The sequence below is a fragment of the Hemitrygon akajei genome, chromosome 2 (genome assembly GCF_048418815.1).
Source record: "Hemitrygon akajei chromosome 2, sHemAka1.3, whole genome shotgun sequence".
In the NCBI taxonomy this organism is placed as follows: domain Eukaryota; kingdom Metazoa; phylum Chordata; class Chondrichthyes; order Myliobatiformes; family Dasyatidae; genus Hemitrygon; species Hemitrygon akajei.
In genome coordinates this window covers 64,615,197-64,629,503 of record NC_133125.1, presented here as the reverse complement: position 1 = coordinate 64,629,503, position 14,307 = coordinate 64,615,197, and the positions used below count along the sequence as shown (strand labels likewise).

The window sequence follows — 14,307 nt, the reverse complement described above, 5'->3', positions numbered from 1 at the left end:
TGTAGTTGCTATTACTAAGGGGAAGGTGATTGGGAAGCCTAAAGGTTTGAAGGCAGGTAGGTGACCTGGACCAGATGGACTGCACCCCAGGGTTCTGAAAGAGGTACTGAAAATTAGTAATTAAAATTAGTAATGATTTTTCAAGAAGCACAAGATTCTGGAATGGTTCTGGAGGACTGTAAAATTGCAAAATCACTCCATTGTTTAAGAAGGGAGGAAGGCAGAAGAAAGGAAATTATTGGGCAGTTAGCCTAATTTTAGTGGCTGGGAAATGTTTGATTCCACTATGAATGATGAGGTTTTGGGGCACTTGAGGCCAAAGTCAGCATGGTTTCCCGAAGTAGAAATCTTGTCTGTCAAATCTGTTGGAATTATTTGAGAAATAACAGACAGGATAGAGAAAGAAGATCAGTGCATGTTGTTTACTTGGATTTTCAGAAAGATTTGACAAGGTGCTGCACATGAGGCTGCTTAAAAAAGATAAGAGACCATGGTATTGCAGGAAAGGTACCAGCATGAATAAAATATTGGCTGACTTGTTAGAGCAAAGAGTGGGATTAAAGGTAGCCTTTTCTATTTGTCTTCTGGTGACTAGTGGCTTTCCACAGAGGTCAGTATTAGGCCCGTTTCTTTTCACATTATACTGTTTGTCAATGATATGATGACTCACTTGAGGGGCTCGTGGCTAAGTTTGTGGACGATACAAAGATTGGTGGAGGGGCAGATCGTGTTGAGAGAGCAGGGAGTCTGCAGAAGGACTTGGGCAAATTGGGAATGGGTAAAGAAATGGGAGATGGAATAAAGTGTAGGGAAATGTATGATCATGCACTTTGGTAGAAGGAATAAAGGCGTAGATTATTTTCTAAACAGGAAAAAATTCAAAATTCATAGGTGCAAAGGGACTTGGGAGTCCTCTTGCATGATTCCCTAAAGGCTAACTTGGTGGTAAGGAAGGCAAAGGGAATGTTAGAAACATAGAAAACCTACAGCACAATATAGGCCCTTCGGCCCACAAAACTGTGCCAAACATGTCTCTACCTTAGAACTACCCATAGCCCTCTATTTTTCTAAGCTCCATGTAGCCATCCAGGAGTCTCTTCAACAACCCTATCGTTTCTGCCTCCGTCACCGCCACCTGCAGCCCATTCCACACATCACCACTCTCTGAGTAAAAATCTTACCCCTGACATCTCCTCTGTACCTACTTTCAAGCACCTTAAAACTGTGCCCTCTCGTGCTAGCCGTTTCAGTCCTGGGGAAAAGCCTTTGACTATCCACACGATCAATGGCCTCCCATTATCTTGTACACCTTTATCAGGTCACCTCTCATCCTCTGTCGCTCCAAGGAGAAAAGGCCAAGATTACTCAACCTATTCTCATAAGGCATGTTTCCCAATCCAGGCAACATCCTTGTAAATCTCCTCTGCACCCTTTCTATGGTTTCCACATCCTTCCTGTAGTAAGGCAACCAGAACTGAGCACAGTACTCCAAGTGGGGTTTGACCAGGGTCCTATATAGCTGCAACATTACCTCTTGGCTCTTAAATTCAATCCTACGATTGATGAAGTCCAATACACTGTACGCCTTCTTAATCACCGAGTCAACCTGCGTAGCAGCTTTGAGTGTCATATGAATTCGGACCCCAAAATCCCTCTGATCCTCCACACTGCCAAGAGTCTTACCGTTAATACTATATTCTGCTATCATATTTGACCTACTAAAATGAACCACCTCACACTTATCTGGGTTGAACTCCATCTGCCACTTCTCAGCCCAGTTTTGCATCTTATCAATGTCCCATTGTAATCTCTGAATCTCTGACAGCCCTCCACACTATCCACAACAGCCCCAACATTTGTGCTGTCAGCAAATTTACTAACTCATCCCTCCACTTCCTCATCCAGGTCACTTATAAAAATCACAAAGAGTAGGGGTCCCAGAACAGATCCCTGAGGCACACCACTGGTCACTGACCCATCTACAACTACTCTTTGCCTTCTGTGGGCAAGCCAGTTCTGGATCCACAAAGCAATGCCCCCTTGGATCCCATGCCTCCTTACTTTCTCAGTAAGCCTTGCATGGGGTATCTTATCAAATGCCTTGCTGAAATCCATATACACTACATGTAATGCTCTTCCTTCATCAAGCATGTGCTACCGGGCCGTGAGGAAACAATATGATTTGTCGACATGAAACGATATGAGTCAGCTGCACCCTTCCTCATTCCCTGTCACGCCCACTGTTGAACTTCTTTGGAAGAGGTGGTAGGGGACATAAAAGGCCTAACAATGATGATAACACAGAGACAGCTGAGGCCGAGACTGCAAAAAAAAAACTCCTTCAGCAGAAAATATGAGTCTCACATAAAGTATGGCTTTAATGCAATCGGTGACTCGCACGCTCCAAGCCCCCTGTGTGTGATATGTGGAGACAAGTTGTCTAATGAGGCAATGAAACCCTCAAAACTGCTTTGGCACCTTGAGTCCAAGCACCCTGCACTTAAAGACAAACCCGCTGAGTTTTTTGAGTGGACAAAACGTGAGCAAGCAGGACAGAAGCAAGTGCTGAGAGCCACCACCTCCACAATTGCTGCTGCTCTGAGAGCATCGTACTTGGTGACTAGCCATATTGCTAAGGCTAAGAAGCCTCTCACTGTTGGTGAAGAATTGATTCTGCCTGCTGCCAAGGACATGTGCCGTGAACTGTTGGGAGAAGCTGCAGCTAACAAGATGGCACAGGTTTCTCTTTCAGCTACCACAGTTTCAAGGAGAATCGATGACATAACGGAGGACATTGAAGCACAGCTGTTGCATCGGCTTAACAAGTCACCATGGTATGCTATCCAGGTTGTTACGCCTGTGGCCCCCTCTTTTTGAGAATCGCAAGATCGCTATTAAGTCTGGTCAGGAGACCCAGGAAATGAGAGAAAGACATGCAGAATCCACAAACAGGTTTGGAATGTGTCCTGGCCTCCGAAAGGCGGAACCATTGATAATGGCTATTGTCTCTTGGAGACGGGATTGTGTATTGAGAACTGTACTTCATGGAAAGCCCTCAGGCAATGTGGGCTGGTTGGGGGGATGGCATCATTCCACCCTGATTGACATCTGAGACCCTGTGAGTCAGGATAAAAGAGGGTCTGGGGAACAGCCCCTTTACACACGCACCAGGAGAAACGCTAGCAGTTCTGTGACAGCGTTTAATAGCAATAGCCGGTGGAGGGCCCACGTGTGTCCTTTCCCGTTGCCCCGGATTGAGGCCCTACCACGGAAGGCGGCTTAGCTAAGGAAGAGATCACCACCGACACCATTTCGAAGGATCGACATCATAAAACGGAAAACCGGACAAGTTCTAAACCTCCGTCTCTCTCTCCAACCAAAAGCTGCAGCTTGAATGAACTAAAGTGACTTTTATATTTCCATCGGACAATACATTATCCCCTAGACAACGATAGAGCTATTTCTTATTGATTATTATTATACCCGTGCTTTTAGATTTAGTATTGATGATGTAGATTATCTGTATGTTTGCACTGATATTATTTTTTGTGTATTTCATCAATAAATACTGTTAAAAATAGTACCATCAGACTTCAACGGACCCCTCTATCTTTGCTGGTAAGTGACCCAGTTACGGGGTACGTAACAATTGGGGTTCTCGTCTCGGGATTTGACACCAAATTGGGAGGCCAGTGAATCGGGCTTGTAAGTCCAAACTTGGATCTGGTTACGCGGGTAGCCAGACGGGAAAACCAGCAAAGATGGACGTGGATGAATTTATAGAAAACCCGACTCTAGAGGCGCTAGAGGCGGCCAACAAATCAGACTTGATAAATCTAGCAAAAGGGCTTAACCTCGCAGAGGTGAGGTTGTCCATGAAAAAGCTGGAGGTGAGAAGGGCAATAACTCAGTATTATATTGGGAAGAATGTGTTTGCAGCTGAGGTATTGGAAAATATCCCTGAAAAGGTGCCAGCTAGTGGGACGGCTCAGTTAGAGTTGGAGAAATTAAGGTTGGAACATGAAATTAAGTTAAAGCAGCTGGAAGCAGCTGAGAAGGAGAAAGAGAGAGCTGAGAAAGAGAAAGAAAGGGCCGACAAACAAGGGGAGCATGCGCTCCAGCTAAAGGAGTTGGAGGTGAAAAGGGAGCAGGACAGGGCTGAGAAACAAAGGGAGCATGAAATTCAGTTAAAACAGCTGGAAGCAGCTGAGAAGGAGAAAGAAAGGGCTGAGAAAGAAAAGGAAAGAGCCGAGAAGGAGAGAGAGTATGAGGAGGCAGAGAAACAGAGGAAACATGACTTGGAGATGGAGAAGTTAAGGCAAGAGCAAAGAGATCAAGGGTCAGACAGAGAGGAGTGGTTTAATGTTAGTCGGGAGTTGAGGTTAGTACCTCCGTTCGAGGAGACGGATGTTGATAGTTATTTCTTGCTTTTTGAGAAGGTGGCAGTGAATCAGAAGTGGCCCAGAGATCAGTGGGTGGCGTTGTTACAAAGTGTGTTAAAAGAGAAGGCACAACGAGCATATGCAGCGTTGTCCATGGAGGAGGAAGAGGCGGAGAGTTATGACAAAGTAAAAGCGGCCATTCTCCGGAGTTACGAATTGGTACCTGAAGCATATAGACAAAAGTTCAGAAATTTAAAGAAAGGGTGGAATCAGACATATACCGAGTTTGCCTATGAGAAGGGTGTGCTCTTGGACCGTTGGTGTACCGCAGAAATAGTGGAAGAGGATTTTTGGCGTCTCAGGGAGTTAATTATGATTGAGGAATTTAAAGGTTGTGTTTCGGAGGATATTCGGATGTATTTGAATGAGAAGCCGAATAAGTCCATCTCCGAATTTGCTAGGTTCGCAGATGAATATGCCCTAACCCACAGGACAAAGTTTTCCTCGAATAAAAGTTCCCAGAGAGACCGTGGGAATGATAGAGAAAGCCCACCGGCTGAGGCAGAGGTCCCGCCGGGAGCTAGTGGTAAGATTGAGGGGGAAAGGCAAGACGGCCAGAGATTTCCAGGCTTGACCTGTTTTAATTGTGGAAAGGGGGGGGGGCATATTGCATCTAGGTGCTTTGCTCCGAGGAAGGAGACAGGAAAAGGGAAAGCAGCCGTCCCTATAGGATGTGCCGTGGTGATCAGTAAATCGACAAGAGAGCCCCGGGTAGACAAAGTACGAGAAGGGTCTGAGACTTGTATGTCAAACGGAACCGTGTCTGTGAGGGAGGGAGACACACCAGTTCCAGTATGGATCTGGAGAGACACGGGGGCTGAGCTATCATTGATTATCAGTAAGGTACTGGATTTTGGTCGCAAGACGGGAATGGTAGCTGTGAAAGGAATAGGAAAAGGGACGGAAATGGTGCCCCTGCATAGGATCATTATGGATTGTGAGCTGGTATCTGGACCAGTTGAAATGGGGGTGCGATCAGAATTCCCGAGAACTGACGCAGACGTCCTTCTGGGTAACGATTTAGCCGGTGGTAAGGTTTGGTCAGCAATGACGCTGACGAGCCGGCCTGTGAGTGTTGCGGCCCCGCCCCTAGATTCCAAGATCTATCCCGCATGCGCGGTCACTCGCAGCATGTCAAGAAAGGCAGCTGAGACAGAGAGCAGTTTAAATCTGGCCATTATCGATTTGGCCAAGACGTTTTTACCGAACCTGTACCAGGAGGGTGGGAAAACGGAGAATAAGAACGTGAAAGAGAGTAAGGGAGAGGAGGTAGTCCTGCCCTTAGCGAGGAGAAAAGTTCTAGAGGCACAAAATAAAGATGAGAAACAGAAAAAGCTGTTAAAAGGTCCAGAGTTGGACATGGATGATCTGTCTGGTTTGGCAGAACTGTTTGAAGAAGTTGAAAATTCTAAAGGTGTTCCCGATAATGAAATGAGGGTAGTCCTAGATGAAAAGGATGCCATTACCTTGAAGGAGTCTGCTGGGTTGGCAGATGAGGTTGTTTCAGCCCGCGGGATTGAGTTTACTCCGGAAGGGAGTTGCCCAGAGAGTAGCTGGGAGAATCAGGGGAATTTAGAATTTGGACCGGGTACGGGTATTGAAAGCCTGGAAGAGGCAACTGTCCCGTTTGAGTGTGTCCAAGATGTGGATGCACGTGGTACTGAACCTAGTAATGGAGCTCAGAAAAAGTCTGAGGTATTTGATTCAGTTGAAAAGGAATGCAGTCCTTGTGGGTCAGATGGACTGGGTTTAGTGAAGAAAGGGTTAACCTTGGTAATAGTGGGAAGTGAGAGTTCCCAGGTGTTTGTGCTCGACGGTGTGTTAAAAGTTAGTGGGGAGATGAATATTATTATTGAAGGAGAAGGGAAATATGTAGTTCCCAAATTGAATGAAGAAAATTTAAAGGCTGGACTGATATCAAAAGCAGCAATCAGGCTACAGAGACAATGGCTTGGTACCACAAAGCCTGCGAATCAATTACAGGTTGAGTTGGAAGGTAACGGGCCCCACACGCTATTGTTATTCCAGAGGGTGGTGTGAAAAGGCAGAATTTGAAATGCTGTTTGAACAAAGAGTTTGAACTGAAAATTAATAGCCTGAAGGGTCCTGAAGAGAAAACTAGCAACTTGCGTAAAATTAAAGAATTGGGTGGAAATTCAGAAGGTGGTCTAAGTTTGGAACACATTGCTGATAAAATAACTCCTATGGAAGGAGCGGGCGACAGCCTATTCCACCAGGGTGCACGAGCACCCCACGTGGAAATTAACCGGAAAAGAGGCGAGGGTTAATGGGGACGCCATTTTTAAATAGCAGAAGCCGGTTTTAAGGGATTTCGACAAAGCATGTGAATAATAAAAGACAACCCCCCATGGAAGCCTGCCTGTTAAGTTTGAAAGCAACCTAAAGAGTAGTATTTGCATGAACTTTTGTAGTATACCCCTAAGCTAAGATCACAACTCTTTTTTTGTTTGCTTGTTTGTTAAAGGAAAATAAGACCTACAAATAGGTGGTTATTAAATTGGAGTCTGATGCTACAAGACTTTAGAAAGGTACAAGATGTTAAGATATTAAAGGAAGTGACAATGTAATCGGTAACTATCTAGAGGCTGAATTGAATGTATAACTGTATTACTCTGTAGTGAAAAAAAAACTTTTGTATTGTGTTAGATTCTAAAATCCTGTGAGACTCTGTATTACTTCATTTTTACCGATGGTAAAAACGCGTTGAAGAAAGGGGGTGCTACGCCTGTGGCCCCCTCTTTTTGAGAATCACAAGATCGCTATTAAGTCTGGTCAGGAGACCCAGGAAATGAGAGAAAGACATGCAGAATCCACAAACAGGTTTGGAATGTGTCCTGGCCTCCGAAAGGCGGAACCATTGATAACGGCTATTGTCTCTTGGAGACGGGATTGTGTATTGAGTACTGTACTTCATGGAAAGCCCTCAGGCAACGTGGGCTGGTTGGGTGGGATGGCATCATTCCACCCTGATTGACATCTGAGACCCTGCGAGTCAGGATAAAAGAGGGTCTGGGGAACAGCCCCTTTACACACGCACCAGGAGAAACGCTAGCAGTTCCGAGACAGCGTTTAATAGCAATAGCCGGTGGAGGGCCCACGTGTGTCCTTTCCCGTTGCCCCGGGATTGAGGCCCTACCACGGAAGGCAGCTTAGCTAAGGAAGAGATCACCACCGACACCATTTCGAAGGATCGACATCATAAAACGGAAAACAGGGCAAGTTCTAAAAACCTCGTCTCTCTCTCCAACCAAAAGCTGCAGCTTGAATGAACTTGAGTGACTTTTATATTTCCATCTGACAATACATTATCCCCTAGACAACGATAGAGCTATTTCTTGTTGATTATTATTATACCCGCGCTTTTAGATTTAGTATTGACGATGTAGATTATCTGTATGTTTGCATTGATATTATTCTTTGTGTATTTCATCAATAAATACTGTTAAAAATAGTACCATCAGACTTCAAAGGACCTCTCTATCTTTGCTGGTAAGTGACCCAGTTACGGGGTACGTAACAAGGTCAACAAGTCTACCGATGTCGACAACAAGGCAATACTGCTGGTTTATGTGCGATATATATTTCAAGACGATGTGCACGAGGATATGTTGTGTGCACCGCCGTTGCCAACCAACACAACTGGGGCAGAACTATTCAAGTCTTTGAATGACTTCATATCAGGCAAACTGGACTGGTCATTCTGTGTTGGAATATACACAGACGGGGCTGCAGCTATAACTGGACGGCTGTCTGGTTTCACTACCCGAGTCAAAGAGGTTGCTCCTGAATGCCAGTCTACACACTGTGTCATACACAGGGAAATGCTGGCTAGCTGAAAAATATCACCTGATCTTAACAGCGCATTGAGTGGCGTTGTTGAAGTTATCAATCACATCAAAGCAAAAGCCCTTAACTCACGTCTGTTTGAGCAGCTTTGCGAGGAAATGGATGCAGAGCACGAACACCTCTTACACACTGAAGTCAGGTGGCTTTCAAGGGGGAGAGTCCTGGCCAGGGTTTTTGAGTTAAGAGAGCCGCTGCAGAGATTTCTTTCAGGAAAAAAGTCACCACTGGCAGCACACTTCAGTGACGAGGAGTGGATAACAAAACTCGCTTATCTGTGTGACATCTTCAACCTGCTCAGTGATCTCAATTTGTCACTTCAGGGGAGAATGACAACTGTCTTCAAGTTGGCAGATAAAGTGTCTGCTTTCAAAGCCAAACTGGAACTGTGGGGACAGCGAGTGGACAGGGGCATATTTGACATGTTCCCAACATTAGCTGGGATTTTAGGAGAGACTGAGGCTGCACCGTCCTTCTCACAGCTGGTGCGCGATCACCTGTCTTCACTGTCGACAGAATTCGAGCGTTACTTCCCAACCGCAGATGACCCAAGATGTGCAAAGGAATGGGTCCGTGACCCATTTGTGAATGTTTCCGGTGAATCACCCATGTCAGTGCAGGAAGAAGATCAACTCCTAGAGCTTGCAAATGACAGTGGGCTGAAAAGTAAGTTTGACATAACATCTCTGCCGGCATTCTGGATCAAAGTCAAGGCTGAATATCCTGAGATAGCCACGAAAGCACTGAAAACGTTGCTTCCATTTCCAACATCACATCTCTGTGAACTGGGGTTTTCTGCAAAGAATGCAACAAAAACTAAATTATGGAATAGATTGGACATGTGGAACCCCCTTCGAGTATCGCTGTCTCCCATCACCCCTCGATGGGACCGTCTTGTTGCAGGGAAACAAGCCCAGGGCTCCCACTGATTCAGTGATATTGGTGTGTTGCAATGATTTTATATGTTCATACAAGGAAAATATGTGCTGTGTGTTTAATATCCAAATTTTACTTAAAATGTTATGATGCTATTGACTTAAATGACTTATAATTGACCTATCACTATATTAATGCAAGGAAAATATGTGTTGTGTGCTTAATAATAAATTCATTAGATAAACCCTTTTAGAAACAAAATTGAGTGTATTAGCCACTTATAAGTGACTTATAGTTGACATCACCTATATTCTGGTCGCGATTAACACCACCACCTCCCCCCCCCCCCCCCGTCAGCCAGTCCACGGTGCAAAGAAGGTTGGTGCTCCCCAGTGTAGAAGACTGGCGAAGGATACAGCAGGAATAGATCAGTTGCAGATATGGGTAGAGAAATGGCAGATGGAGTTTAACCCAGCCAGATGTGTTGTACAACATTGGGAGATCAAGTGTAAAGGGACACTACACTGCTAACGGTGCGGATGTACTGTGGGATCTAGGGGTCCAAGTCCACAGCTCCCTGAAACTGGAAACACATGTTGATAGGGTGGTAAAGAAGGTATATGGCATGCTTGCCTTTATTAGTGTTGGAACTGAGTTCAGGAGTCAGGAAGTTACAACTGCAGCTTTATAAAAATTCTAGATAGGACACATCTGAAGCATTGAGTTCAATTCCAAGAAGGATGTGCAGGGTTCGGAGAGGGTGCCGAAGGTGGATTAAGTGGGATGCACTATATGAAGAGGTTGGACTAATGTGGGTTGTTTACTCTGGAGCAGCAGAGTTGGGCTGGGTGGGGTGAGGTAGAGTGGATATTGGTTCCCAAGCTGTGTTTTATTCCTCACTCACAGTTGCCCATAGAACAGACTTCCTAAACCATTCCAATCAAAGTAATCTGATGAGGGTTCTCCCATTAAGCCGCTGTTGGGCAGGGAGCTTCACGACTTCGACCAGGTGACAATGAAAAATTAGTCATATACACCCAAATTAGATTTTGCTTTCAAATCTGCATTCATCATTCAGAGGCAAAAACCCAGCCTGTACCCAGGTCCTTAATAAATGGAAGCTGCTCTGCTAAAGGCAATTCTTCAATACATTCAAGTCTTCATGTATTCCAAAAATTGCAAAGTATAATATTCAGAGCATTTATCTGTTTAAGAACTAAACAAAGACAACTCCCACGTTATGGCTATTCGAGTTACAGAATTCACAAATCACAAACCAAAAAATTTGAGGTACCGAATTAAACTTGCTCAGACAGAATTTATGTGAACAAACAAATAAATGAACAAACACTCTTTTTCAACTGTAATTGACACATGACCAGACATCGCGCCATGGATCACCACAATACAAATGTGTGTCATGGTCTGGATCGGTTCCCCTTTAAATTTAGTTAGGTTATGTTATGATCCGGACCATTGACTCCTTGTTCCCTTCTAATTCCGTTTCACGTGTCCCTTGAGCTTAGCCATTAGGGTAATCTACTCTTCGACCCGAACCGGCAGTTTATACGCCCCTGGTTTTAGCCGTTCGGGGCGAGAGTGTTAAGAAGCCTTCACATGTCGCCGTCGCTACAAGCCAGAGTGATCCAGCCCGCATCGGAGTACCAGCAATTCGCTTTCCGTCACCAGAGTGATCCAGCCCGCATCGGAGTGCCAGCAATTCGCCTTCCGTCACCAGAGTGATCCAGCCCGCATCGGAGTGCCAGCAATTCGCCTTCTGTCACCAGAGTGATCCAGCCCGCATCGGAGTACCAGCAATTCACCTTCCGTCACCAGAGTGATCCAGCCCACATCGGAGTGCCAGCAATTTGCCTTCCGTCACCAGAGTGGGTCCAGGCAAGGTCAATCTATCAGGGGTGAGTTGAAGGCGGAGTCCTAACTCGACGTTTATGCCCCTTGTCCGTGTCTACCCCTCAAAGAAATGTCTTGGCTCGGTGCCTGAGTTGAAAGCGGAGTCCTGGCTCGACGTTCATGCCCAGTGTCCATGTCTATCCCTCGAAGAGTCCCGGCTCGGTGCCTGAGTTGAAGGCAGAGTCCTGGCTCGACGTTCCTGTCCTGTGTTTGAGTGTCCACATTCTGGCTGCAGCGATTCCCAGTCTCCAAGTCCAAGGTCCGCGGCGATCCAAGTTCCCAGTCTCCAGGTCCAAGGTCCGCGGCGGGTCCCAGTCCATAGTCTCCTAGTCCAAGGTTCGTGTTCCTCTTTGTCCTCCTTAATTTCCCGGTTCTCTGTGTAGCGAGTAATAAACGCTATTTTATTGAACCTAAGAAAGACTTGTTTGTGTCCTGCGTGTGGGTCCTCTCCCAGCACCCTTGCCCCACCTTGTAACAATGTGGGGATCACCTCTACACTGAAAGACATGAAAAGTGAATCTGAATTTGATAGATGCAGTGCAACTGGACATGGCTGAATGTAATCATGTTTACCTTAGATAAAAATGGAAAATTTCAGGAGACATCAGTTCTTTTTAAAAAAAAAGCAAGCTTACTTTTTGACTTCAGCCACGGCTTCCATCAGTCGACGAGATGTAGCCAGGAGCAAGGCTATAGTGAGTTCAGCAGTGGCATTGGTCAGGACATCAGGGGTGTAGCCCACTCGAATTCCCCTTCAGACAAAGAGAATACAGAAGTTACTTTATAACTGTCCCAGTGGTCAAAACTAAATCGTGTATGTTAGATTCATCTCAGTGGTCAAAGCTAAACCGTGTATGTTAAAACTGTCTCAGTGGTCAAAATTAAACTGTGTACGTGTCACGTATCAAAATAAAAGTAAAGGAAAGAGTCATCTTCATGCCTGTAAAGTCAAAATGGTCATCAGAAACCAACAGTCAGCACTACACTACATCCTTTGTTTTATCGTCATTCCCCACCATGAGAAACATCTACCCTGCATCACATCTTTGGCTAGATTTTAACCTAATGAAAGCTGAGAAACAGACAGAAAAATTCAATTTTTCACCCACATTGAGGTCATAAAAACACCTGGACTTTGGAGCAAAAGAGAAAAAGGACGTATAAAGAGGGTGGGGAAGGGAGTGCTCCTTGAACGGGCCAGTGGAAAAGAACCCAGGCGCAGACCGTCCTGGTTCAGGCATAAATGAGGATGTTTTATGGGGAGGCTCAGAATGAATTGTGCTTTATATAAGATTTAGTTTGTACAAATTGACTTGAACGTGTGGTGTTGGTATAAATGCCATGTGGATCAACTCAACTGTAAATTATTACTGTCACTGTACAGTAAAAACTGTACCTTGCCTACCATCCATACAGATCAATTTATTACAACAGTGCATTGAGGCAAAACAGTAACAGAGTAATGTTACAGTACACAGAAAGGACAGAGAGTGTAGGCAGTGAGGTAGATTGTGACATCAATGGTCCATTAATAAGAGTGGGACAGAAACTGCCTGTGGTAGATGGTTTCAGGCTTTTGCAACTTCTCTCCAGCAGAAGGGGAATGAAGAGAGAATGTCTGGGATGGATGGGATCTTTTATTATGCTGGCTTCTTTACCGAGAAATGCAGAAGCAGTCCATGGAGGGCAGCTGGCTTCCATGATGTACTGAGCTGTGTCCATAACTCCCATGTGCAGAGTAGCTGCCATAACAAGCCAGGTGTATCTGAATAGGATGCCCCCTATTCTGCATCGATACAAATTGGTGAACTCAACATGGCTGGACAAGGACAGGTATCAGTGATGTTCACATCTAGGAACTTGAAACTCTCCACCATCTCAACCTCAGCACCACTGATGTGCTCCAATCCCCTTCTTGAAATCATTTGTGTCGTTGACATTGATGAGAAGGTTATTGTCATGACACCATGTCACTAGACACTCTGTCTGCTTGCTGTACATCAACTCATCGTTATTCGAGATACGGCTCAGTACGGTGGAGTCACCAGCAAACCTGTATATGGGGTTAGAGCAGAATCTGGCTGCATAATCGTGAGTGTAGAGGGAGTAGCGTAGGGGGCTGAGGACACAGCCTTGTGGGGCACCAATGTTGAAAGTAATTGTGGTGGAGGTGCTGCTGCCCATCCTTACTGATGGTGGTCTGTTGGTCAGGAGGCTGAGAGGTAATGTTACAGCTATTCAGGACCTTGGTCAGACCCCACTTGGAGTACTGTGTTCAGTTCTGGCCACCTCACTACAGGAAGGATGTGGATACTAGAGAAAGGGTGCAGAGGAGACTTACAAGGATGTTGCCTGGATTGGGGAGCATGCCTTATGAGAATAGGTTGAGCGAACTTGGCCTTTTCTCCTTGGAGCCATCGCGGATGAGAGGTGACCTGACAGAGGTGTATAAGATGATGAGAGGCATTGATCATGTGGATAACAAGAGGCTTTTTCCCAGGACGGAAATGGCTAACATGAGGGGGCGTAGTTTTTTAAGGCGCTTGAACGTAGGTACGGGGGGGGGGGGGTGGGGAGGATGTCAGAGGTATGTTTTTCACACAGAGAGCGGTGGGTGTGTTGCTCTGGAAGATGATTTTCTCCATCATAAGCCTATGTACCTCCTACCTGATGGTAGTCACCTAAAGAAAGCATGTCCCAGATAGATAGTCAGGGTCCTTAATGATGGATGTCCCCTTCTCGAGGCACTGCCTTCTAAAGATGTCCTCGATGGTGGGGAGGCACTGCCAGTGATAGTGGTGGAGGCGAATACAATAGGGTATTTTAAGAGACTCTTAGATAGGTACATGGAGCTTAGAAAAATAGAGGGCTATGCAGCAGGGAAATTCTAGGCAGTTTCTAGAGTAGATTACATGGTCGGCACAACATAGTGGCCAAAGGGCCTGTAATGTGCTGTAGATTTCTATTATCTATGTTCTAAGTCAAGGATCCAGTTGCAAAGGGAGATGTTGCTTTCCCAGGTCTAGGAGTCTGAAGCTGAGTTTGTTTGGAATTATAGTATTGATGGTGGAGCTATAGTCAATAAACAATAGTGTAACATCAGTGTTAGGTTCTAACACCTCTAGAGATGTACACTGCATACTGGGCACAAACCTTCCCTCCATCGAGGACATCTTTAGAAGGCAGTGCTTCGAGACGGGGACATCCATCAATA

At 45.5% G+C, this 14,307-nt stretch overlaps 1 protein-coding gene across 1 annotated transcript in view; it reads right to left on the bottom strand.

Moving 5' to 3' along the window:
• LOC140713667 (glyoxylate reductase/hydroxypyruvate reductase-like) overlaps nt 1-14,307 on the bottom strand; it is a 65,827-nt gene that overhangs the window by 36,626 nt on the left and 14,894 nt on the right. Inside the window, exon 4 of the mRNA XM_073024044.1 lies at nt 11,729-11,845. Coding sequence (XP_072880145.1) covers nt 11,729-11,845 — 117 coding nt within the window. The remainder of the gene's footprint in view (nt 1-11,728; nt 11,846-14,307) is intronic.